Source organism: Pleurodeles waltl, chromosome 8, assembly GCF_031143425.1.
Source record: "Pleurodeles waltl isolate 20211129_DDA chromosome 8, aPleWal1.hap1.20221129, whole genome shotgun sequence".
In the NCBI taxonomy this organism is placed as follows: Eukaryota; Metazoa; Chordata; class Amphibia; order Caudata; family Salamandridae; genus Pleurodeles; species Pleurodeles waltl.
In genome coordinates this window covers 1259515097-1259542096 of record NC_090447.1, presented here as the reverse complement: position 1 = coordinate 1259542096, position 27000 = coordinate 1259515097, and the positions used below count along the sequence as shown (strand labels likewise).

Genomic DNA, 27000 nt, shown 5'->3' with positions numbered 1-27000 from the left:
CATGGGTCAGTGACCGTTGCAGCTCTCTGCACGGTAAAGGGGTGGGGCAGCACGGGGGGGACAAAAACATTTAATTAAGAAATAAATAAATAAATAAAAACTTACTGCTCCGCCGCCGCTCCTCTTTCCTGGTCACTGCAGGCTGGCACAGGCTCCCAACCTGCCCTGCCGCCAATCCTGCTGCTGCTCAGAGAAGCGTTAGAATTGGCCGGAGCACCCAGTCAGGGGGTTCTCGGGCAGACTGAGAGGCTGTGCCTGCTCTCTCCAGCCAGGCAATAAAGAGCCGGATGGAGAGAGCACAATGTGCATGTATGTTTGGCCGACCCGAGATGGCAGGTTTTAGAAATGGGGTCTTTGGTTGGCAGTCAGGTTAACCCCTGTCCAAGCGAGGACCCTCACTCTAGTCAGGGTAAAAGAGAATCACCCTCAGCTAACCCCCGCTCACCCCCTTGGTAGCTTGGCATGAGCAGCAGGCTTAACTTCAGAGTGCTAGGTGTAAAGTATTTGTACAAACACACACAGTAACTTATTGAAACCACTACAAAATGACACAACACAGGTTTAGAAAAATAGAGAATATTTATCTAAACAAAACAAGACAAAAACAACAAAAATCCACAATACACAAGTGAAGTCATCACAAAAAATGCAAAAAGAGTCTTCATGTAATGTTAAACACAACGCTAACGCTGTTAGTGTAAAAATGTACATTGGGGGCATCAAAAATAACCCTGCACGGGCGAGTGAGCATCAGAAAGGGGTTGCGATGCATCGATATCACTCACGAGCGAGACCTTGCGTCGTTTCTCCTTTAGTGGGGTTGCGTGCATCGTTTCCTCTCTCCGCAGGAGAGCGATGCATCGATCCAGTCAGCACTCTCAGGTCCGGGCAGGCCTTGCGTCGTTTTTACACACCCAGCAGTGTTTGCATCGGAAATCCAGCCTCACGATAATCCGAAAACCACACAGCGTGGGTTGCGATCTCACTAGCGATGCTGCACGTAGTTTCTCCAGGTATGGGTGGCAATCTTCCGGTCGCGTTGCAGGTGAGCGTCGATTTTCAGCCACAAAGATGGCGGCGCGTCGATTTTTCAGCGACAGATCCGAATCGCATCGATCTTTTCCCCCGTACGGCGGTCAGTACTTGGATTTCTCACGCTGCCAGCTTCTCCTTTCAGGGCCCCAGGAACTGGATGGGCACCACTTGGCATAGTAGGAGTCTCAGCAGAGGCTCCAGGTGCTGGCAGAGAGAAGTCTTTGCTGTTCCTGAGACTTCAATAATAGGAGACAAGCTCTAAATCAAGTCCTTGGAGAGTTCTTCACAAGATAGAAGGCACACAAAGTCCAGTCTTTGTCCTCTTACACTGGCAGAAGCAGCAATTGCAGGATAGCTCCACAAAGCGCAGTCACAGGCAGGGCAGCTCTTCTTCCTCAGCTTTTCAGCTCTTCTCAAGGCAGTGGTTCCTCTTGGTTTCCAAAAGTGTTCTAAAGTCTGTGGTTTTGGGTGCCCTTCTTATACCCATTTTGCCCTTTGAAGTAGGCTTACTTCAAAAGAAAGCCTCTCTTGTTTGTGAAATCCTGCTTTGCCCAGGCCAGGCCCCAGAAACACACCAGTGGATTGGAGACTGCATTGTGTTAGGGCAGCCACAGCCCTTTCAGGTGTGAGTGACCACTCTTCTCCTCCCTCCTAGCACAGATGTTCCATCAGGAAATGTAGACTACACCTCAGCTCCCTTTGTGTCACTGTCTAGTGAGAGGTGCAACGACCCCAACCGTCAAACTGACCCAGACAGGTAATCCACAAACAGGCAGAGTCACAGAAATGACTTAAGCAAGAAAATGTCCACTTTCTAAAAGTGGCATTTTCAAACACACAACCTTAAAGTCAACTTTGCTAAAAGATGTATTTTTAAATTGTGAGCTCAGAGACCCCAAACTCCACATATCTATCCCCTTCCAAATGGAATCTACACTTTAATCAGATTTAAAGGTAGCCCCCATGTTAACCTATGAGAGGGATAGGCCTTTCAACAGTGAAAAACGAATTTAGCAATATTTCACTGTCAGGACATATAATACACATTACTATATGTCCTACCTTAACCATACACTGCACCCTGCCATTGGGGCTACCTAGGGCCTACCTTAGGGGTGCCTTACATGTAAGAAAAGGGAAGATTTAGACCTGGCAAGTGGGTACACATGCCAAGTTGAAGTTACAGTTAAAAACTGCACACACAGACACTGCAGTGGCAGGTCTGATGCATGATTACAGAGCTACTTAGGTGGGTGGCACAACCAGTGCTGCAGGCCCACTAGTAGCATTTGATTTACAGGCCCTGGGCACCTCTAGTGCACTTTACTAGGGACTTACTAGTAAATCAAATATGCTAATCATGGATAAACCAACTACATGCACATTTTGTATAGGAGCACTTACACTTTAGCACTGGTTAGCAGTGGTAAAGTGCCCAGAGTAACAAAAACAGCAAAAACAGAGTCCAACACACATCAACAACTGAGAAACAGAGGCAAAAAGTTAAGGGAGGCCACACCAAGGATGAAAACGTCTAACACGTGTGTCCCCCCAGCTGAAATTGGGGAGCACCTACCCAACCTCATGGGAGTTCTCATCACTAAGTAAGAACCTGAACAGGCCATCAGTATTGGCGTGTTCTGTACTAGGGCGGTGTTCCACCGTAAAGTCAACCCCCTGTAGGGAAATGGACCACCTCAACAGTTTTGGATTCTCACCCTTCATCTGCATTAACCATCGGAGGAGCCTGTGGTCGTTCTAAACCTGGAAGTGAGTCCCAAACAAGTAGGGTCTTAGCTTCTTCAGCGCCCAGACCACAGCAAACGCTTCACGTTCTAAGGCACTCCACCTACGTTCCCTGGGAAGCAACCTCCTGCTAATGAAGGCTACAGATTGATCTAGGCCCTCTTCATTAAGCTGTGGGAGTACTGCTCCAATACCATGCTCTGAGGTGTCTGCTTGCACAACAAACTCCTTGGAGTAGTCAGGTGCCTTCAGGACAGGTGCTGTGCACATGGCAGCCTTCAGGGCATCAAAAGCGTTCTGGCAAGCCTCTGTCCAGATCTCCTTCCTGGGTTGCTTCTTAGAAGTCAACTCAGTCAAGGGGGTAACAATGGTACCATACCCCTTGACAAACCTCCTGTAGTATCCTGTGAGATCTAGGGAGGCTCTCACTTCGATCTGGATCTTGGGAGGCTCCCAATCCAGAATGGTATCAATCGTTGGCTGTAGGGGTGCCACCTGGCCACTCCCCATCTGGTGTCCCAAGTACACCACAGAACCCTGCCCTATTTGGCACTTGCTCGCCTTAATAGTGAGGCCTGCCTTCTGCAGGGCCTCTAACACTCTCCAGAGGTGTTGCAGGTGTTCCTCCCTTGTGGAACTAAACACAGCAATGTCATCCAGGTAGGCGGCACTGAACTCATCCAGCCCACCCAACACCTGGTTGACCAACCTCTGAACGGTGGCAGGGGCATTCTTCATCCCAGTGGCGTAGCGTAGGAGGTGCAGGGGGGGCCGGCCGCACCGGGCGCAACATCTGGGGGGGGGCGCGCTCGCACTCGCGAGTGCTAAAATCCACAGGTTAGGGGGCGCAAATTACTTGCCTTGCCCCGGGTGCTGACAACCCACGCTACGCCACTGCTTCATCCCAAATGGCATGATTTTAAATTGAAAGTGTCCATCTGGGGTAGAAAATGCTGACCTCTCCTTGGCCCCCTCATTTAAGGCAATCTGCCAGTACCCAGATGTAAAGTCATACGTACTGAGGTACTGGGCAGCTCCTAACCAGTCAATGAGCTCATCAGCTCGGGGGATAGGGTGTGCGTCAGTCTTGCTGACCGCATTGAGTCCCCAGTAGTCCACACAGAACATGAGTTCGGGATTCGCCGCAGGTGCAGCAGCCTTTGGGACCAATACCATTGGGCTGGCCCAAGGACTGCTGGAGTGCTCAATAACCTTAGGGTTAGCATTTTGGATACTTCATCCTTAATGCAAGCCTGACCCTATCAGTCACCCTGTCAACCTTCTGTTTATTGGGTGGACTGTCCCCAGTGTCCACATCATATGTGCACAAGTGTGTGACCTCTGGGATCAGGGAAAACAGTGAGGCGAACTGTCCCAACACGTGCCAACAGTCACCTTGCTGCTCTTCAGTCAGCGAGGGGGAGAGGATCACTCCCTCCACAGATCCATCTTTCTCTCCTGCAGACAGGAGGTCAGGAAGAGGCTCACTCTCCTCCTCCACCCCATCATCTGTCGCAAGGAGCATGGACAGTTCAGTCCGCTCAAAGTGCGGCTTGAGGCGGTTGACATGCAGGACCCTTAAAGGGTTCCTTGGAGACTGCAAGTCCACCAGGTAGATGACTTCACTTTTGCGCTCCACCACCTCAATTGGTCCAGTCCACTTATCCTGGAGCGCCCTAGGCTCCACTGGTGCCATCACCCACACTTTTTGTCCAGGTTGAAACTCGACCAGAGTGGCATTCTGGTCATACCAGCGTTCAATGTCCTCCTGGCTTGCTTGTGCGAGGCTCCTTAAGCGGGCAGGCTAGTTTCTCAGAGCCAGCATGTAATTGAATACATCCTGGGGGGGTTTATTAGGAGCGTTTTCCAAAGCCTCCTTGACCAGACTTGAAAGATCCCCTCACAGGGTGGCCATAGATGAGCTCAAAGGGACCAAACCCAAGTCCCTTTTGAGGCACCTCCCTGTAGGCAAACAGAAGGCATGGCAAGAGGGTGTCCCACTTCCGCCTCAAGGGCTCTGACAGGCCCATAATCATGCATTTCAAGGAGAGGTTGAATCGCTCAACCAGACCATTACTTCTGGGGGTGGTGAACTTGTAGGTTACCCCACACTCCTTCCACAGAGACTTCATATATGTGGATATGAAGTTGGTACCCCTATCAGATACCACTTCATTGGGGAACCCCATGCGGGTAAAAACGCCCATCAAAGCACGACCCACCACAGGGGAAGTGATTGATCATCAAAGGAATGGCTCTGGGTACCGGGTGTCATGGTCCACCAAGACCAGGATGAACCTGTTTCCCATGGCTCTCTTGAGATCCAGAAGCCCCACAATGTCAATACCTACCCTCTCAAAAGGAGTACTGACAACTGGTAAAGGTTGGAGGGGAGCCTTACATTTCCCCCAACTCTTGCCACTTGACTGACAAGTCTGGCACGACCTGCAATGTGCACCCGAGTGCCTGCACATTAGGGGCCAGTAAAGGTGGATGACAAGCCTCTCAAAGGTCTTCTCCTGCCCCAAATGTCCAGCTAACGGAACATCATGAGCCAACTCCAGTAAGAAGGCCCTGAAGCACAGGGGTACCACCAGCACACGGGCTGACCCAGGCTCAGGAACCTTAGGCTTACTATACAGGAGGTCATCCTTCCAATAGATCAGGTGCGATCCTGGCTCCTTGCCAGCCGCCTGGTCTACAGCTTGCTGCCGCAAACCCTCCAGAGTAGGGCATGTCCTCTGTGCTGTACAGAATGCTTCCCTGGTGGGCCCCCTTCCTGCTGCCACTGTAACAGCTCAGGGACCTCACACAGTTCAGCCACCTGTTCCTCCTGTAGGCTCCAGGGTGTCACCCTCAGGCTCCGCCTCCTCCCAGACCGTGGGAACTACTGGGGCCGGTTTCCCGTGCCGCCTGCCCTTCCTCTTTTTGGCGGTCCCCTGGGCCACTGTTTCAGGCTCCAGGGGCTCTTGGCCACCCTGACGTGCTGCCATTGACCGGGTGGATACGCATATCCAGCCAGGCAGAACCAACATCTCAAAGTGAGACCTGGGTTCCACCTCCTTCGAAGGGGAATCCTCCAGGTCATTGCCTAGCAAATAATCAACAGGCATGGTTGGACTTACAGCTACCTTCAAGGAACCTGAGACCCCCCCCCCCCAATTCAAAGGGAACCTGCGCCACTCTGCACAGGCACTCTGAGTTTTCCACTGCAACTACTTGGTGAAGTACCCAGGGTTCAATCTGCTCTTCAGACACCAGCTGACTCCTCACTGTAGTCACACTGGCTCCTGTGTCTCTCAGAGCCTCCACCCTCTGTCCATTGATGGTCACCCACTGCCTGTACTTCTTAGTGTTCTCAGGCACGAGGGTTCTCTGGACCATCTCACTGTCCCTAGTGAGACAAGGGACATCTCAGCTGGCTCCCACCCACCTGGAACCAACGCCTCCCCAAGCGCTAGACTAGCCAAACCCTGGGACGGCGCACCAGTGGGTGCCGGTGTACTCTTAGGGCATTTGGGCCCCCCTACCTCTCATGACCTACCTGGTCACATGCATAACACTTACATGGGGATCCCCCTACCACTGGCTTCCTTTTAGAGAACCATGGCTTCTTCTCACTGGGGGTTGGGAATCCTTACCCTGGGAATCAGTTTGGGGCCCTATAGAGAACTCCCCCTGTTTACCCGTACCCCCCCTTTCTTCTGGGAGGGACCCTGCCCACCCTTGGTGTGATCTCCCCTATACCTCTTTTGGACCATGGTGCTCTCCCAGCGGTCTGCTTCCTGCGCAAGCTTCCTGGGATCAGTCAGCTTGCTGTCAATCAGGTGCTGGCGCAGCTCTGGAAAACATAAACTGTACAAGTGCTCCCAAGCAATCAGATTGTAAAGCCGTTCATACGTAGGTACCTTACTGCCCTTCACCCAACCATCCAGTGACCTGCAATAAGAATCAACACATTCCAACCAATTTTGGGATTCCTTCTTCTTATAGGACCTAAACTAATCCTTATTCTGCTCAGGGGTGAGCCCATATCTTGTGAGTAGGGCATCCTTCATGATAGTGTAGGTGAGATTCTGAGCATCCCCTAAGGCTGTCACTGTATCCCTCCCCTCTACCCCAAAGTGCTTACACAGACCCGCCCCCCAATGAGCTTCAGGGACCAGATTCATGTGGAGAGCAGACTCATACCCCTTGAACTACAAGTATATGTCATCCTCCTTCTTGTAATCCTTCACTAGGTCTTTTGGGATGTGTACCCTTCTTTCAGGCTGCACTGTGCTGTGGCTGCCACCATCTCTACTGGACTGGCTCCTCTGATCTAACTCTTTTAAGCTAAGCTCATGAGCCAGCAGTATCTTCTTTTCCTCAATGTCTAGCCTTCTCGCTTCCATCTCTAGACTGAGCTTCTTCAACTCCAGCTAGTAATCTCTCTCTGCCTGTCTGTCCTGTAACTCTTCAGGGGTCAGACCCTTAGGTGAGACACTGCAACCTGCCCTGAAGACCTTCTCCATGGACATAACAGGCCCAACCACAATACCATTGTGTATGGAACACTCTTCCTCCTCCTCATCTTCTTCATCCTCTGTGTGCTCTTCGGTGCTCTTGGATGTCACCCAGGTCCTCAGCGCCTTTTGCAGCTCCACCTTTTTGGATGAGCTCTTAATGGGATAGTCAAAACTTTTACAGAACTGCTTCAACTGAGCCTTTGTATAGCTCTCTAATGTTTCTAGGTCAAAAGCAGCTCCAACTGATACATCTCCAGCTTGGGACATGAAGAAGATTACAAAAATGCAAAGTTCCAAAGGCAGAAAAACAAGTTCCCAAATGAAGTTTTAAAAAAACAGTCAATCCAGGGATCAGCAAAAAGTAGAACAAAATGAAGTCCAAAAGAGAAAAGCAAAACAATCACAAGACAAGTAATATGTGGTCATGCAGTGGTCTGACCTCAAAACAGTAGTGTATACTTAATCACTGTATGTCAAGTACAAATACAAGTCCAATCCAAACCACTGATCACCAATGTAGAAATGGGGTCTTTGGTTGGCAGTCAGGTTTACCCCGTGTCCAAGCAGGGACCCTCACTCTAGTCAGGGTAAAAGAGAATCACCCTCAGCTAACCCCCGCTCTCCTCTTTGGTAGCTTGGCACGAGCAGCAGGCTTAATTTCAGAGTGCTAGATGTAAAGTATTTGTACCAACACACACAGTGACTTAATGAAAACACTACAAAATGACACAACACAGGTTTAGAAAAATAGAGAATATTTATCTAAACAAAACAAGACCAAAACGACAAAAATCCACAGTACACAAGTCACGTTATCACCAAAAATGCAATAAGAGTCTTTATTTAATGTTAAACACAACGCTAACGCTGTTAGTATGAAAATGTACCTTGGGCACATCAAAAATAACCCTGCACGGGCGAGTGTGTATCAGAAAGGACTTGCGATGCATCAATATCACTCACGAGCGAGACCTTGCGTTGTTTCTTCTTTAGTCGGGTCAGTCTGTGTCATTTCTTCTCACCGCAGGAGAGCGATGCGTCAGTCCGGTCAGCAATCTCGGGTCCAGGCAGGCCTTGCATCGTTTTTACACACCCAGTGGTGTTTGCATCAGAAATCCAGCCGCACGATGATCCAAAAACCACGCAGCGCAGGTTGCGATCTCACTAGCGATGCTGCACGTAGTTTCTCCAGCTACGGGTGGCAATCTTCCGGTCGTGTTGCAGGTGAGCGTCGATTTTCAGCCACAAAGCTGGCGGCGCGTCGATTTTTCAGCGGCAGATCCGAATCGCATCGATCTTTTCCCCCGTACGGCGGTCAGTACATGGATTTCTCACGCTGCCAGCTTCTCCTTTCAGGGCCCCAGGAACTGGATGGGCACCACTTGGCAGAGTAGGAGCCTCAGCAGAGGCTCCAGGTGCTGGCAGAGAGAAGTCTTTGCTGTTCCTTAGACTTCAATAATAGGAGACAAGCTCTAAATCAAGCCCTTGGAGAGTTCTTCACAAGATAGAAGGCACACAAAGTCCAGTCTTTGTCCGCTTACACTGGCAGAAGCAGCAACTGCAGGATAGCTCCACAAAGCACAGTCACAGGCAGGGCAGCTCTTCTTCCTCAGCTCTTCTCCAGGCAGCGGTTCCTCTTGTTTTCCAGAAGTGTTCTAAAGTCTGTGGTTTTGGGTGCCCTTCTTATACCCATTTTGCCCTTTGAAGTAGGCTTACTTCAAAGGAAAGTTTCTCTTGTTTGTGAAATCCTGCCTTGCCCAGACCAGGCCCGAGACACACACCAGGGGGTTGGAGACTGCATTGTGTGAGGGCAGGCACAGCCCTTTCAGGTGTGAATGACCACTCCTCCCCTCTCTCCTAACACAGATGGCCCATTAGGAAATGCAGACTACATCCCAGCTCCCTTTTGGTCACTGTCTAGTGAGAGGTGCAACCAGCCCAACTGTCAAACTGACCCAGACAGGGGAGTCCACAAACAGGCAGAGTCACAGAAATGGTGTAAGCAAGAAATGCCCAGTTTCTAAAAGTGGCATTTTCAAACTCAAAATCTTAAAATCAACTTTGCTAAAAGATGTATTTTTTAAATTGTGAGCTCAGAGACCCCAAACTCCACATGTCAATCTGCTCCCAAAGAGAATCTACACTTTAATCAGATTTAAAGGTAGCCCCCATATTAACCTATGAGAGGAACAGGCCTTGCAACAGTGAAAAACAAATTTAGCAATATTTCACTGTCAGGACATATAAAACACATTACTATGGCCCTCATTCCGAGTTTGGCTGGCGGCGGTAGCCGCCAGCCAAACGGGAACCGCCACTTGGCCGCTCCGCGGTCAAAAGACCGTGGAGGCCATTCTGGCTTTCCCGCTGGGCCGGCGGGCGCCCGCCAAAGGAGCACCCGCCGGCCCAGCGAGAAAGGCCCTGCAACAATGAAGCCGGCTCCGAATGGAGCCGGCGGAGTTGCAGGGGTGCGACGGGTGCAGTTGCACCCGTCGCGATTTTCACTGTCTGCAATGCAGACAGTGAAAATCTTTCTGGGGCCCTGTTAGGGGGCCCCTGCACTGCCCATGCCAGTGGCATGGGCAGTGCAGGGGCCCCCAGGGGCCCCACGACACCCGTTCCCGCCATCCTGGTTCTGGCGGTGAAAACCGCCAGAAACAGGCTGGCGGGAAGGGGGTCGGAATCCCCATGGCGGCGCTGCTTGAGGATTCTCCCAGCCGGGGGTAATCCAGCGGGAAACCGCCGGACCTGGCTGGGCGACCGCGGCTTCACAGCCGCGGTCGGAATACAAAAGGAAGCACCGCCAGCCTGTTGGCGGTGCTTCCGTGGTCGTCGACCCTGGCGGTCGATGACCGCCAGGGTCAGAATGACCCCCTATATGTCCTACCTTAACCATACACCGCACCCTGCCCTTGGGGCTACCTAGGGCCTACTTTAGGGGTGTCTTACATGTAAGAAAAGGGAAGGTTTAGGCCTGGCAAGTGGGTACACTTGCCAAGTTGAATTTACAGTTAAAAACTGCACACACAGACACTGCAGTGGCAGGTCTGAGGCATGATTACAGAGCTACTTAGGTGGGTGGCACAACCAGTGTTGCAGGCCCACTAGTTGCATTTGATTTACAGGCCCTGGGCATCTCTAGTGCACTTTACTAGGGACTTACTAGTAAATCAAATACACCAATCATGGATAAACCAATTACATATACATTTTGTATAGGAGCACTTGCACTTTAGCGCTGGTTAGTGGTGGTAAAGTGCCCAGAGTAACAAAAACAGTAAAAACAGAGTCCAGCACACATCAACAACGTAGGATCAGAGGCAAAAAGTTAAGGGAGACCACACCAAGGATGAAAAAGTCTAAAAGCCGGCCAAACACACATGTGCACTGAGGGGAGTGCACAGTGCACTCCCCCTGGTTCCCGTCATCCCCATAGCCCTGTCCTTTTAACAACTAAACGATAATAAACCCAGTTTATTATTGTTTCGTTGTTAAAGGATTGCAGCTGCTTGCGCGGGAGGGTTGGGGCAACGCTCCTCCACCGCTGGTCAGTGATATATGTTAACTCGCTAAGCGAACTTCTTGGCATGTTCTGAACGCTGTCTCTTCTTAACATGGAGTTAGAGTTAATAAAAAGAGTAGGAAATAGCAGAAAATAGATGCACAACAAAATAGTGCAATAGAGGATGTAGAAAAAGAGAATTGTGAAAAAAAGACGAACGGGAAGGAGAAATGGACAAGGGATAGGCAGGTCACCGGGGAGATGAGAGAAAAGATGACAGAACGATGACACGTCGTGGGGGTTAGGAAGAGTGCACAGAGGACGAAATGAAGAGCCATGTGCGGAAGGAGGGAAAGAGTGAGTGACAGAGTAGGAAGAGGTTCTGAAATAGAATAGAGTAAATATGGGGGAATTCAAATATTGCTTTGTAGTTGTTGTCAGCCTTCATACATCACGTCTTATGTTATTCATTGGTATCAGATGCATAGTGTCCTTGTTTCTGTCTGCCCAGTGGTTACCTCAGTGCTGCACCTAACGGTGCTTCTAGTGATCTCACTTACAGTTTGAAAGTGTGCACCTATCTAATCTCCCATGCCCCCACGCCAGACTCTTGCTACTCTCCCCTGCGAGACAGTCGAAGCACATACAATACGACGGAAAAATAAAATACATATAAAAAATACAGCAGGAACGGTAGGGTGCTACTCGACACCAATTAACTATATTTACCAGAGAGCTGAACCATGTTGGTGCACCCCTCGCCTCTGAAAGTAGACACCACAATCTCAAGCCTCGCCTTCTTCTTTTCATGCAGCCGCAGTGACGGAACTTTTTATTGTGTCTCTCGGCTGCCGCCTGGCAACCGCTGCGCGTCCTGCTCCGGGTTCCATGAGAGCCCGGAGGCATCTCCTAGCCGGCTCACACCGTCAGGAGCACCAGGGTGAGCGGGTCTCCCGCGAGGCCGTCTGCAGTCATGTTATCCACGCAGGTATGTTTCTGCGGCGTCGCTCATAATACACGCTCCCCACCCACTGTGCCGGGCTGTTATGAGACATTTCAACCCGTTATTCACAACTGCTTTTTTTGCTTCGTTTCTCTTCTGCAGATCAATGGAGACGTTCTGAAGCCGCAGTTTCTGGACCAGCTGAGGTATCTGCGGGAAAGATGCGACACTCAGGCGGAGAGAGAAAGGTGCGACCGCCTGGCCGCCTCCCTCCTGTTCACCTCACAGATTAACTGTGGTCCTACGGGCGAGGAGCAGAGACCGAAGCAGCTTCGATGGCGAAGGCCCCAGACCGCTATGGCCTCCTTAGGTAAGGCAGTGCACGCGCTAGGGAGGCAGGGCTGTCTATCTGAGAGGACAAAAAGTGCCCTACCTTGGAGAGAGGGAGGGATCTAAGATGGGATAACTGCATAATGCAAACACCTGCTCAAACATTGTAAACAATGTGTGCAACTTTGTGTATTGTAACTCCTGCTCCTGTAAAGCGCTCGGCCTTACGGACAAGGGGTGTTCTAGTGGTTAGGGCGTCAGACCCGCACATTGAAGGTTGAGAGTTCTTGTCTAAGTCTGTTGGTGGATAGTTCGCTGCTCCATTGTATTTTGTGTTCAAGACATAGGTCTGAAACTTCACACCTCTCTGTACTCTGTTACGTCATTGGAGCTCGCTGATCCATCATTACCCTCTGGCTTAGTACTCCAACATCTCATCCACTCAGCAATGTAATAAACTCGGCTGATTTAGACATTGATTACTGAGACTGAAAAAACGAATCTTGTGTGTATAAGGGGGTGATTTATGGTGCAAACTGACACATTTTTTAAGCAAACACCATCTTAATACCGTATCACAATTTAAAATACAGAGAAATCTGCCACTGTCAGTACATCAGTTGATGTCATCAGCTTCGAATGTAGGTGGGTTTATTCACTTAAGTGCATCAGTGCTGCAGATAGCGCTAACAGACTGCAACACATTTTCTCAAAAAGTATCTTGTTGATGTAGCAGGAACTGCATGAGAAAACTAAAGGCCAGAGTACCTTGAGCTTCAAACCCCCTTTACCTGAGCTTAAGGAATGTCAAAGAACCGTTGCACCAATGGGACGAGCGGATAAGATGCTCCTCTCGAATTCACCCCATCATGCCCTGAATGTGGCATCTTAATATGAACGATTTTTATAGCAAGCAACCAATGCGGTTGTTCCAGGAACAGACCAATATGGGGCCTGGCCATAAAAGGACCAGCATTTACTAGTTTCAATAAGCGCTTTTGCATCTGTGCCTAAAATCCGAAGTACATGTGCTGTGGCCTACTTTGAATTGGGCAGCCCCAGCAAAATAACTCCAGCATTCTGGGACCTGTTAAAGTATGTTTCCCTACCCTCTTCTCCTGCTGCAAACCTCATAGTGTACCCTCACCCCGCCCCGTTTTTTCACCACGCCAAGGACACCCTGGGAATGGTCTCCACAGTGCCCTCCAGAGGCCCTGTCTTGAAAAGACTGGGAATTCAAATGAGCACGCAGTGGAGGCCATGTATTGTGAGTGGCCTACATTCAGGTCATAAATAGTAATATGAACAGTAGCAAATCTGGCCAGGGAAGGCCCCAAGTTCACATGCCAGGGTTCTGGACAGACTGAGAATCCACGCGGGAAGTACACAAACGAGTGACACCAAGCGGCGCATGGCCAGCAATACACGTTTCCCACTCAGGGGACCCCTGGCCCTTCTCACGTGGCCCACAGCACTATTTAAGCTGCAAAATGAAAGGGGTAAATGTGGGCTTCTCTCTTTGCCATTCACAATCCACAATTACGGAATCTGAGAGCCAAAGCACAAGCATACGAACATTTTCAAACTTGGAAGTGGGTGATTTTGATGACAAATAGGGAGAGTGTATTTGCCCTATAGCCTTATATTGAAACATAGATCATTTTAGAAGGGCCACTCCTAAAACAAAAAGCCATTTTTGGCTTCACAAATCGGAAGTCTCCCTTCTGAATCGGGTCGGTTGGCATACATGAAGGGATGCCCTTCAGCATCTGCGAAGTGGTGGCGGTATGTGTGCAGCGATAATATTGAACAAAGGTGTCCATGTACTTGGACATTAATTGCCTCACCAACACCTGAAAAGATACATTTTCAGTTTCTTCCTAAAAGCCATGAATTGATGGCAGCTATAATTCCACTTGCAGCTCACTCACATCTTAGCTCCCATGGCTGAAAGTGATCTATCATGCCTTTTGTAGATGCAGGCTAAATCTACAGAAAAATATGTGGATAGCTGCAGGAATATTTTCTTTTTACTGTTGGTGGGGAAAAGAGGTAAAAATCAGTGTCCTCATAGGGCATAGCTGTTCTTTGGTCGAGGATATTGCTCAAGGGAAAAACTCAGTGGAACTGAATTAGAAAAATGTCTTTCTAGCCCACGTCTCTTTCACCATGCAGTGAGAGAGAGTATTTGGGTTATTAATCATTATCCATTTTATGTCTTTTTCTGAGTGTTTTGCCTCTAAAAATGATTGGTCATTTTCTGCCTGAGCTAACACACCTGATGGTACTCCTGTGCATGTTGATTCAAGTGTTTACCTTTCTGCAGGTCATTTCTACATATTTCAATTGCACTGGCATGGTATCTGATAAACAACCCCTCAGAGTTACAACTTGCGTGATGTTGTGTTTATTAGTGTGTTCAACCAGCAACCTGCAGTCGGTATCCTCTCGAGTGATCCATCAGCACCCACTTTAGATACTAAGACATGACGAAAGGCCCATGGTGGGCCTTGGGATGCATAATGGCAGGGACACCAAGATGAGGCAGCAGAAGGAAGGGGTTAGTTTCGCACTCGGGCGCACTCAAACTAGAGTAATACCAGGAGCAAAGAGGGCCTAGCAATAAAAGGGGGAGCTTCCATTGTTTGTGAAACCATGGACACATGGCCTGAGCTTGTGAACTCTAGTGGAGAAAGAGGTACCTCTTGACGAAAGGGGAGCTAACTGTGAAGAAAGGGTGAGAATGTGATGTCTTTTGGTCTGGCTAATCAGCAGTGTAGCAGGGCCTGTTCAACATCCAGTGGTTATGGGCAAAGCAGGTAATTAAACATGCCTGCATAAAACATGAATGTGTCCTTCGGTAGTCCAACTGGACAACAATGCCTTCTGGTGGGACCACAGATGGGTCTAGTGGCTTAGTGGACCAATGCGTCATGGTAGGGATCCGTGTTTGATCTCAAATGCCAGTGGGTCCACTCAGTCTTTCCAGTGGCAATGTCTTGTGCTTCTGGTGGGGACAGTCTCCCCAGGGCGGGGTTTGAATCCAGCCTAAGCAGGTCAATTAACTTTGAGGTATACAGTGTCCACTTGACCGGGGTGGGCATGGACATGTCCTTATTGAACATAGTGGGGGCGTTGTCCAAGAAAAGGGGAACTGCATGTATTCCAGAAACCACAGGCTGTGTGGCGGAACCAAAAACAGACAGCCACAAGCACGACAATCTAAAAGAAGGCATGCTCAAACAATGTCCTTGGGATGCCTTACAGCAGGGGCACGGGGGAGCAGGCAGGGGTCCAGGAAAGGGTCAGCAACGGGAGAACACAACACTTGCAGCCTGGGCAACGCTGAGGGGGGCTGCCCAATAAAAATTGGTAGCAAGGTGGGAGCCTAACCGCCCAACATTGGGTACCAGACCTATGGGTCGTTGTCGAGGAGGCTGTGCATGATTCAATACACAAGTGACAAACAGTAGTAATGAATGAACAAAAGGATGACCAGGAAGTGTAAAAGTAAATAGACCATACGTGAAATGTGTTTATGACCACTCATTGGTATATTTTATATACCATGTATTTTGATGGAAAAAATCTGCTGTCGTTAATACTCCAACAATGTCTTCCCTCTGGTCTGTTTGGAAGAGCAATGGGGGACTGGGAGAAGCTACAGAGCCATGAGAGGTTTGGAGGTCTCTTGCACGTCTGGGGGGGGGGGTGGTTTGTCATGGGCCGGTCAGCAGAGCAGACCGCTTTGAGGCCCACGATTAACACCTCCCAAGGGCGGGGCCGACAAGCATCAGGAGGTCAGAAACCAGCAAAATATGCGGTGCAGTGATTGGACGGTGTTGATCAAAGCCGCCAATCAGAGGACCCGGCAACAAAAGCTAGGGGCATGGGGAAGTAGGCAGGGAGCCAGCAAAGGGTCAGCAGCAGGATGACAAGGCACTTGCAGCCCGGGCAAGGCCTGAGGGGGTCAGCCAACAGAAACTGGTAGCAATGTTCTTTTCTACATCTGCAGGTTCTCCAAACACAGTACAAAAGACAAAAAAGACAGTATTACTTCACCTTGCCACATACCCAATAGCAAAGCATACTTTTGTTAGGGAATATGCACATCTTTAATGCTGGGGGACGTGCTGGGCCATTGCCAGTATAAAAGTACTTTCCCCGAAGTTATAAATCTCAGTTTGATCTCAAGAAGCAAAAAATGTGTACAGCAGCCACTGCAACTTTATATGCAGCAGTGCTCTTTGTGAAACTCAGAGCGCTATCACTAGGGTCAATGGAATTATGTGTGAGGAGAGCACCAAACTATACAAAAGGGTTGACTAACATTTACATAACAGACACAGCACGAAAAGGCAAATTATGCAGCATATACCACTTAAATCTACTATCTTCTGCATAATTTGCAGATGGTAGACATGTGGCATATCCAATAAAATATATATATATATATATATATATATATATATATATATATATATATATATATATATATATATATATATATATATATATATATATATAATACAACAAAGGTTACAGGGATGTTATAGTTAGGAAATAGAATTTAAAAAAAACAATGAAATTCACTCAAAAAAACAAAGATTACAACAGAGACGTTATCGGTAGGCTCATACTTTAAACTTACAAAATCACATACATTCACCTGTTATAGTTAGAGTTATCTCAAGGAACTATAACTCGCGCCCTAAGGTAACTATAACTCACACCCTCACTATGCACTGCTAATTACCCCAGATATTACAGCACTGATGACAACTTTACTTGAAATAACTCTAACTATATCTGCTGAATTTCTATGGTTTTGTGCAAGTAAATTCAGAACCTAACTATAACGTTCCTGTAACCTTTGTTTTTTTAAGTGACTATATAATATATGTTTATATATAATACATATCTATATGCATATCTATCTATCTATCTATCTATCTATCTATCTATCTATCTATCTATACACATCTTTATATATATATATATATATATATATATATATATATATATATATACATATATACATATCTTTATATATCCATCTGGGTGGCCGTGTGTAGGCCATTGGCCGAAACACGCGCATGAAGGGTTAATGCGAGCTTGAAAATTACCCCTCACTAGACCTATATTGGAGATCAAAAAGCATCGGCAATTGGATAGCAAAGGGCCCTCACAGCTCAAGGCTCTGGTAACACTGCACCTACTGCACTATTTGTAGCAATGCTGCAGAGCGCAAATTGACCGCATGACCGTCCCAACAATTTGTTAATGACACAGAATGTGAACTATATTTAATACTAAGTATATATAGTTGACATTGTTAAATTGATAACTGTTCAAAAATAGGCGACTGTTCTAGTTAAAAAAAAACTTTAAACTTGCCATGACGCATGTATAGATTTCTGAGATAAAGTCTTTCCAAAAAAGGAAAGAAACAAGGAAACAGATCCACTGCCCATATTTTGGAAATTGTGGCACTGAGCAGTCATAGGTGGTCATCTTTCCTCTGAAGTATCGACACTGATGGCTAGTGAACTTTTAAAGAGGTAGGGAGGATGTGAATGCCTTTCTGAAGTATGACCGAGTAAAGCAAGTTTTTCTCCCCATAAATATGTATATGAAAAATGGGGGGCAAATGATAAAATTTCCGGCATTTACATTTCACACAACCTAACTAAAAAGACAAGGGATGTTAAGGCTTATTCCCCTTCCCCAAATCTAAGAAAATGGTAAGGAAACACTGGATTTTAAGCACAATATCCCTAAAAATGTAACAAAGACATATGTAATACAGAGTGTTAATCAAATCTTATCATAAAATTTCAAATGACACATCATTTATGAAAATGTAAATGTCGTTTTCAATTAATTTTTCCAACTTGCACAATTTAAGTTGATTCTCATTTCTATGTTATGACTAATAATATGCTTGGAAGGGGCAGGTTTTTAAATAGGTTACACAGATCTCATCAGGGCTGCTTCTTCGCAGTGGCGAAGGAGCATCGCACCCCTGGCTAAGCCAGGAGCTGAAAAATATAACGATATATCATTATTGTTTTATTTTTCTTCTGATGGTTCAGCCAGCAGCATGTGCAGGGTGGGGTGGGCTTGGGCCATGGGAGGGGGAGAGACAAGGGGGAGTGGGGTCTGTGTACTTCAGGCCAGCCAAACACACAAATGCCACGTAGGTTTCTCCAACCCGGCTGTAGAAACTGCACAGACTCCCATGCAGTGCCTGAGCTGCAGAACAAACTGCTCAGACCTATCCTGGTGCTGCTCTCATGCTAGGTTTAGCATGAGAGCAGCACAAGGATTGCTGGGAAGCCTGTGCTGGTGTCCCAGTGAGTCCTGGGACACCGAAGAAGAGCAGGAGAGCGAGGTAGCAGTGACGGGAACAGGTATGTTTAAAAAAAATAATTTGTGAATCCTCCCCACCATCCCTCCCACCGGCCACCTCTCCCTTTGAGATTTGCGGCGACCGCCGCTGAATCTCATGTTGACAAAGTGTAGACAGTAATGCTAGACAAACCTTTGAAGCCGGACTATATATAACAATATTACGGCCTAATTATATAGAGCTTACAGAATCACAGAGCAGAATGGCCTATCAATTTTACATGCTGAGGCCTCAGACCCTAGTTGTTCTATCGCAGATTTGTTTCCAATATAGATGATAAAATACCTTCACACAAGCCATAGAAAGCTATTGCTGTAAGCAGTGGCGTAGCGTGGGGGGTGTAGGGGGGGCGGCCACACCGGGCGCAACATGGGGGGGGCGCGCTCACACTCGCAGCTCTCTGCCCCTGCCTGGCTCACTCACTCTCTCTCACTGCCTTGCCCCGGGTCCTGACAACCCACGCTACGCCACTGGCTGTAAGTACCCATTGTCTTCCAAACTCTGCTTGGATTATCACTTAGGTATCATCTTTAAATATAACATTCTAAATGCCATCATTTGTCCAAAGCATTAGTTTGCCAATTTCTGAAAATGCAGATATTTTATCATAAAATGCAAAAGTTATTTTTTGATAAATAAGTTCAGCTCAGATCCCCATGAAAAAACATTTTTGACTTGTAATGCCAAATTACCTTTTTGTCCCCAAAATAATAGCATATCATTTTCACCAAGTGCTTACCCTTACTACTGTCACACAAACTCTTTTTGCCAAGTATGCCACTGTGTCCGAAACGCCATTATGCCAGCAACAAATATAATGTTGCAAAGAAACTTTGATATCAAGGTTGAGCTATCCACTATGGCACACACAGCCAGAGCATTGCCAAAATTCCTGCTATGTCATGATTGAGCCACCGGAAAGCCGATGTTTCAAGGAAATCTCTCCTGCACGTTAAAGGACGTGTACCTCTGTCCTGAGTGACCTACTGCAAGTGAAAATGGTATCTTGGCTCTATTTTGGCTTCAAAACACACAAAATCCTAGGTGGGCACTGCAGGCCTATGTCTGAAATAGACATTGAGCCCAGGAGCTCAGAGGTCATGGAAGGGCATCAAAAACGTACCTTTGACTGTTCACCACACATTTATCTGTAACCCTGGCCACTGTGAGTGGTGGTGGCAGCATACAGCATTTTTGGTGGTCAGTAGCCGAACAGTCCTTTTTAGGTCGAGTATAGCAGTGCACAAGCGCTGCTTTTCCTACGTGTCGGTGTGTATCTGGGCTTTTAACCACGCACACTGCTTGTTCATGACTATCACTCGTTCATGGGCTTGCTCTTCATCTGTCCTTTATTTTGGTTGGTGAATGCTTTACGTTTGTCCCTCCTTGGGGCGGTTTAGTTACCGCCTTGGACATCACCCCTGTTACATGGCTAATTGAACTTTTGCTGATACGTTTGACTGTGAGCGAACTTCCCTTTCCTTTTGTGTGCTGCTTCATGCTGATGCCATGGTGTTTTCAATCGGCTCCCTTATGTGAAACTGTATTACTTTTCATTGTCAATTTGTGTGGGAAGAAAAGTCTGGTTAGGAGTTTACAACGGTAATAGCTCAAACTCGAGCAAATGTGAATCCCATTGTATTGCAAATGCTTGTTACCTTTGCAAGGATACAAGCACGATGCTTGCAGACTCCTTTGAATAAAACTCTACTTGTGTCAAGAACAGACAATGCTCCGATATCATTGTTCGACTATTATGTGCATGTATGGCAGCAGAATTCCATATTGTTTATGTCAGTATGCATACTGTTACGTGAGGGATTTATTTTGGATTTCTCCTTGTCCGAAATGGCACAAGATGGAGGTTCTGAAACAGCTCCTTGACAGTTGAAGTATATTGCCTGGATTTCCTGCGGTGAAGGGGTAACTCTAGACACAAAAGTAAGAGGGACGGAGACAGGACTCCCTTTATAAATTCTATGTGACCTGTTTAACAAGGAATAGCTAATTAGTCCGTTCTGAGATCGGCTGTTTGAATAAAGATGTCACAATGTGGGTGAAACAGAGAAATTTGCTACTGAAAGAGAAGTTTCTGGGAGGAGCCTCGATCTCTGTTTTCTTTTGAGTGGTCCATTGTGGAAAGCTGATGAGAACCAGGTGCGGAACTTCACATGCATTGTGCTCCTGTTGTGGCTGCTTGGAGCCACCATCTTTACTACCTGCTGTGAGGAGCTGTGATCTTCCACAAAAAACCTGTCGGCACTGCAGAAAAAAAATTAACTATGAAAGGAAACGAGACCAAACTGGTTTCTAAACTCAGATAGTGGGTCCACATCCCCTGCCGTAAAATACATTATATAAAATGGTCCCAAACGTCCTCACTTTGTTCCAGTCTGAGCTCCTTCATTAACCGAGGAGACTTGAATTGTTATCATTGATAGACACACTCCTGAGGGTGAGGGGCAGCACCTGTTTTCTGCTAGTCTTGTTGGAAGAAGCTCTGAGTCTGCCAGTGTCTCTGGGAGCTATGTGCCTGCGGAGAGGGGAAAGGAGAGATCCATATCCCAGAGGGGTCTGCCTTTCTGTGGAGAAAAATGCAACTGTCAAGCCTGCTGTGAGGAGTAGCCAAAAGGAAGAAGAAGAAACATGGGTGAGCGCCAAGAAGACCCATGAAGGAAGACTTGTGATTGCCCAAGATCTTTCAGTCATCTTACCTGACTGCTGAGTCAAACCTGGAAGAGGAAAGGTTGTGTCTAACTTTTCAATTTCACTCACAAAGTAAAGACTGCCCGATTCAGAGACTGCCACGGAGAAAGATGGAGAAATCCTGTGTTGATTCTCAGAGCTGGCTTTAAGGCAGTGTGATTGGTGTGGCTGCACTGATTGTTGATCTCCAGTGGGGACACTGATTTCAGGAAGGGGCACTGTGTTTAGCAAAGACATATGATTTAAAAGTACCTGCTGCAGAGTTCCTTGTGTGTCCAGCTCGCAGGCAGAAATAAAAATATCATGATAACTTTTGTGATTAGTGTTCCTGTGAGAGAGAGAGATTGGAGTTTTGTCTAGTGGCAGTTTTGACTCAACATAAAGTAGAGCAGAGGGTTAGTATGCCTGCTGCAAAGAACAGATCTGGATTTTATATGGATAGCTGACTGGATTAGTAAAGCCAACCTTTTCCAGCACTACAAAACCAATTAAATGTATATGAGAGAGGGGCTAAGGAGAGATGAAGTGCACTTTGGCTGAGTGGTAGTGAGAGAATTAGAGGAGGAGGTTATATGGGGGAGGGTTGTTGCACCAGGTGTCACCATCACAAAAGCCGGCCCTGCTAATTCTACCTTCTTGGCACTTCAGCGATTACACTTGGACCTTGGATTGAAGATAGAAGATCCTTCCACTGTGGTTGCTGTACGAGTCTACTGGAGGTGCCTTTGTAGAGCGGGTGCCATGCTACCTGGCTAGCCACAGAGAGAAGTAGGCATAGTTGCCCGAATAAGCCCCAATGAGCATGACAGCTCATCTCGTGCTCTGTCCACCAGCGCCCCTGCGCTATGAAATTCAAAGTGTGAACCAAATTGAGTAATTCCATACACCTGAAAGACAGTGATTGTGAACATTTAGCTAACAGAGTTTAATTGGACATTATAGAGCATTACAATACCAACATAAGAACTGAATAATCGTTTGCTGCAGACTGATCTATTTGATACAAAATGATAGTGAACATGCTCCTAAGCTTTTATTGTGATTACTTCTATGTTTCATTCAATATTGAATCACGTAGACCTCACATTGCATCTATTTAGATTTCTTATTCCTTATGTATGCTCAGAAACTCAGTTCTGATTAAAATACTTATCTTTTTTCTAAAAAGATAAGCATTGAGCTGGACATTACATTATTGCACCTGTTATGTGATTTTTTGAGCTGAGTCTCTATCCTCCAGACTACCTCCTCATACTTTAAACTGCTTTCCCTCCATACCCGAGAGTCAAGTGCAGAAAGTAAGTATGTGGCCCGGTTTGTAGAGTCTTGAATGTCAAGCCACAGGACACTAGTGGCAAGCAACCTCAACAATTATTGTTGGGGTCCAGTTGCCTCGGTCTGCCGTTTCGCCACTCGAACGAGTATAACAGACAGATACAGTTAAAGTATTACGAATAATTTCCACTATGTCAAGTTAAGGACACTATTATGCCCAAGGGAGGCAAAACCCTATCAATGACTCCCACTGTTGTAAGGTTGCGTTGCTACTAAACTAGAGAAAGCCAAGATACTGCCAAGAGTGCCCACTGTTTTAAGGTGGGATCGAGGGTGGGATGATGTTATGTCGCTTTACGTGGGTGACATCCTACTTTATTTGGCGGACCCAGACCAGTCTATCCTTAGAGCACTGGAGATCTTGGGTATATTCAGGTCCTATTTGGGACTGCCCATTAATTGGCACAAATCAGTGGTGTTCCCACTGTCGAGCCAGGTCCGTGGCAGGGTACGAAAATAGCTATTCAGATGGACACCAAGGGGTTTCAAGTATTTGAGAATATTTGTAACAAAAGACCCTGTTGTTATCTTGAGGGAACACTTGAACAGAATCCTTGAGGTGTACCCAGTGGACGCAGTGCATCTGAGAAATCTTCCACTCTCCCTCATGGCTAAAGCAGCCCTCTACAAAATGATTTGCCTCCCAAAATGTCTTTATGTGTTGCAAAACACTCTCTTCCAAACCCCAGAGGGTTTCTTTTTCTCTGTAGAGGAGGTGACAAGAGGGGCTGCTGTGGCAGCGAGTGGTGCCTAGGATAGCCATGACCACTAGAGGGCGCAATCACCCTCCTGAACCTAAAGCTCTACTATTGGACTTCAGAACTACATGTGATAACTGACTAGGCCTTCTCGCTGCGGAAGGAGCCATCCCTGCTGGGGTATAGGTGAGCGATGGACCCGGAGTGCTATACCAGACGACTCTATAGGCAAAGGGTGCTAAAGCCGCAGCCCACACCAACAGTAATAGTAATTTCTGCAAGGCACCGGGAAGCCTGCAAGATATGCTGGACAGGGATGTTGACTTTGAAAGCCCCCTTATGGGAGGGAAACATCCTGCAAAGGCTGCAATATATAGAAGACCATATAAGAGGGACCTGCTGGGCATCTTCAAGGGGAGGGATGTGTGGTGGGATGGTGGGATGATGTCTTTCACAGAGACGCAAGAGCACTACGCACTAACAGGGAGTTAATATCTGCAATAACCGACATATTTGTTGCAAAGACAAATATACGTCTTGATAAGGTGCCAGACAAGTCACCACTGGAATACAGGGTGCTGGGGTCCCCATTGACTCAACATGCTGTATCCCAAATTTGCTCTACACTTCTGTACAATAGCCTCCCCCTGCTGGATAGTCATAGAGACACATGAGAATGAGATCTAGGCAGCTTGGAGGACTATGATTGGGGTGCAGCACACCGCTACCCAAGGGAGGTGGCCCTGCTGGCAGGGTTCCAGCTAATCAGCCGGAAACTGCTCCATATGGTGTACAGTACAAGGACGCAATTAGACTGTATGGGAAGATCTGACAATGATCTCTGCCAAAGAGGCTACCAGCTATGGGGTAACCTGATCTACACTCTCTGGGGATGCCTCAAATTCCAGGGCTTTTGGAGGAACCGGATATCAGTGGTCTTGGACCTTATCGTAGAGCTTACACCACAGCTGGTGGCCCTGGGCATTTGAGGGCAGCAAACACCGGACTGTTATGCACTCTTATTCTGTAATGTTGCTCTAAAAGTTGCCTGGAAAGAGGTGATGATAATCTGGGGGTGGGATAGGATCCCATTCCTGAGGACCTGTGAAGCAAACTTGGAGTGGTGCACGAGGGCTGAAAAATTGGGATAGGAGGCACAAGGCTGGCCACAGAAGTTTGAGAAGGTATGGTGCTCCTGGAGGACCACAGAGAACATGGACCCCATAAGCCTGGATGCGGGGCCCGAGGAATGCCTGGCGGGAAGTGAGCGAGGTCACCCAAGGGTAGGAGGGGCAGGAAGGTTTTAAATGTGTGACTAGGGCTGGAAAACCAAAGGGATGTCAACGTGTGGAAGCTATAAATGTGGGCACTGTGATATCTTGAACCGGTAAACCTCGGTCACCTGGTTGTACGTGATAGTTGCTAAATTGATGTTATGTTTTGTACCAGAAATTTCATAACTAAAGATCATTTAAAAAAAAGAGAGCCCACTACTTAACAATTGAACCACTGTTTTGCTGGAGAGAGAGATGAAATGCCATAAAATATTGTGTGCTATAGGGAGAATGAGAATTGAAACTCTGCCTGACTGTCAACGCCTTTATCAAACAGTAGGCTTTCGACAGTAATTTGGTTGCTAATTGTGTGTGTTAATGAAAAACAATAAAAAGTGTTTAAAAAAAAGTCATGACTTGTGTCCTATGTGAGCTCCCTAGAGCAACAGGTGAGCACCCCGCAGGCATACATTGTATAACAGTAGGCCTGGTGGATGATCTAATATTGGAGTTCATCCAGGAGTGGTGAGTAGTAATCCGCAGGCCTGCTCAAGTGAAGCACACTCATAGTAAGTGCTCTTTAGGAACTGTGTCAGAGTGACAGAGGACAAAGCCACTACCTACACAAGTGCACTGGTTACGTGCGGTCAGAAGAAGTGTTCCAAAGGGTCCACCCAGAAGACATTGGAAAGGAATCTATATACATGCATTGAATACATGCAGCCAGCCTGACTTTGCCTTATGAGGTCCAAGCAGGAGCAACATAAGAGCAGTTCCTACTTCATGCACTGGCTAGAGGCAGCCATTGTAAATTATCTAAGTAGTCTGTTTGGTAATCTACAGGCATACCCAGGTAAAATGCAGCCAACATGTTGCCAAGAATGCATAATATGTCAAGGTTGGGGCACTGTTATGCCAGGCTGAGGCAACAGTTTGTCCCATTGGTGAGCCCCCTCTCCCTCTGCACAGCCATTAAAACTGGACACAATGGCACATACACATGAACCGAAGTACATTCTGATTCCTTCATGTGCACACTCCAGATTTGCACCTGTACTGAAACATTTAGTCACATAGACTCTGCCCCTCACCCCTCTCCCAAATCATCTTGGTGGTCAGTGGTCTAATCCCGGGTTCACATCTCCATAATCTTTTCCTCACAGATCAACATCGTGCAGATAGCAGCACAAGTGGGTGGTTGAAGTAGAAAGCTACAAGCCTTGATAGTGATTGTCTAATGTAATGCAGGTGCTGCGCTGAGTCAACACAGTTATCACAAAGCCAAAGGAGAAGACTGAACAAAGATCATGAAAAGATCCAAACTATATAAACAATGTCTTCTACGAAGCTGCCAATAAAACAACTTTGAAGCCACTTCAACATGGCAGAGCAATCCATGTTCCCCAACTCTTCCAAGGAGGTGATGATCAAAATCAATCTCATGAGTTATGCGCACCACACAAATGACATGGATATAAAATACATGTGTGGAAAATGTATGCTCTTAGCCTCAACTTGCATTCCACCTTTTGTTGACTTTGTCAGCATCTTCAAATATTTTGAGGTGACACTTTCTGTAAATCACAAGGTCTGGTCTCCGTTCACATGTTCATACAATAACCAAAATATGTGTACATTGTAATACTTTTGGACACACAACCATTTGACAAATTAGGATGTTAGTGTTCTGTGCAACAGAGTGGCCTTCTCCAAGTTGACTCTGCACATGGAAGATTCACTATGTGAGTAAAACACTGTTGAATATGAGCGTAGGTTGGTACCTGTTCAGGTGGTGCCTGTCCAGTGCACCTGACGATGAGTAATTTGAGCCACGATAAATCAGACAAACACTTAGATGCTGCTTTGCTGAAGCTCTCAGACACATGATAGTCACACAAGCAGATGCGCACAACTACTCTCATAAGTGTTTTCTGTTAATAATGTAGGAACTTGAGCTGGCTGTGAAAAAAGCCATAGGTTTGATATATTAAAGCATTTTTCAGTTATGCTTTAAATGAGGTCAATAAATATTTTCACCCAGCATGAAGGGGTGGAGACACAAGCACAGTTTAGTTATTTTAAACATTAAGGCAATGTAAGGCCCATATTTATACTTTTTGACGCACAACTGCGCCAACGCAGTTGTGCGTCAAAAATTTTACCGACGGCTAAAATTTTTGACGCACATTCGGCGCAAACAGAATATAAATATGCCCCTAAGAGTCATCTAGACTTAGCTAACTAGGGCAAGAGAAAACCCTACAAATTAGGAAGTCAAAAGATAACATGTGCTGGACTAAAACGCATGTGGACAAAAAGTAAAAAGAAAAAGGACAAAAAGAATTTGGAAAAATGTCATCTAGGGCAAAAGGTAACCAAATTTGACAAAAAGTACGTAAAAGGGGAAGGCATCAGAATGTCAGAAGGTCAGTCAAGAGTCTTCTTCTTGGGCTCAGGGGAAAAATGTCTAAGTCTCAGCAAAGCATAGTAAAATGAAGGGTAAGGATACAG

At 46.9% G+C, this 27000-nt stretch overlaps 1 protein-coding gene across 1 annotated transcript in view; it reads left to right on the top strand.

Moving 5' to 3' along the window:
• Positions 1-11654: 11654 nt before the first annotated feature.
• TEX26 (testis expressed 26) overlaps positions 11655-27000 on the top strand; it is a 107344-nt gene continuing 91998 nt past the window's right edge. The window contains exons 1-2 of the mRNA XM_069202183.1: positions 11655-11779; positions 11897-12104. Of these exons, the coding sequence (XP_069058284.1) occupies positions 11765-11779; positions 11897-12104 (223 nt within the window). The 5' untranslated portion in view covers positions 11655-11764. The remainder of the gene's footprint in view (positions 11780-11896; positions 12105-27000) is intronic.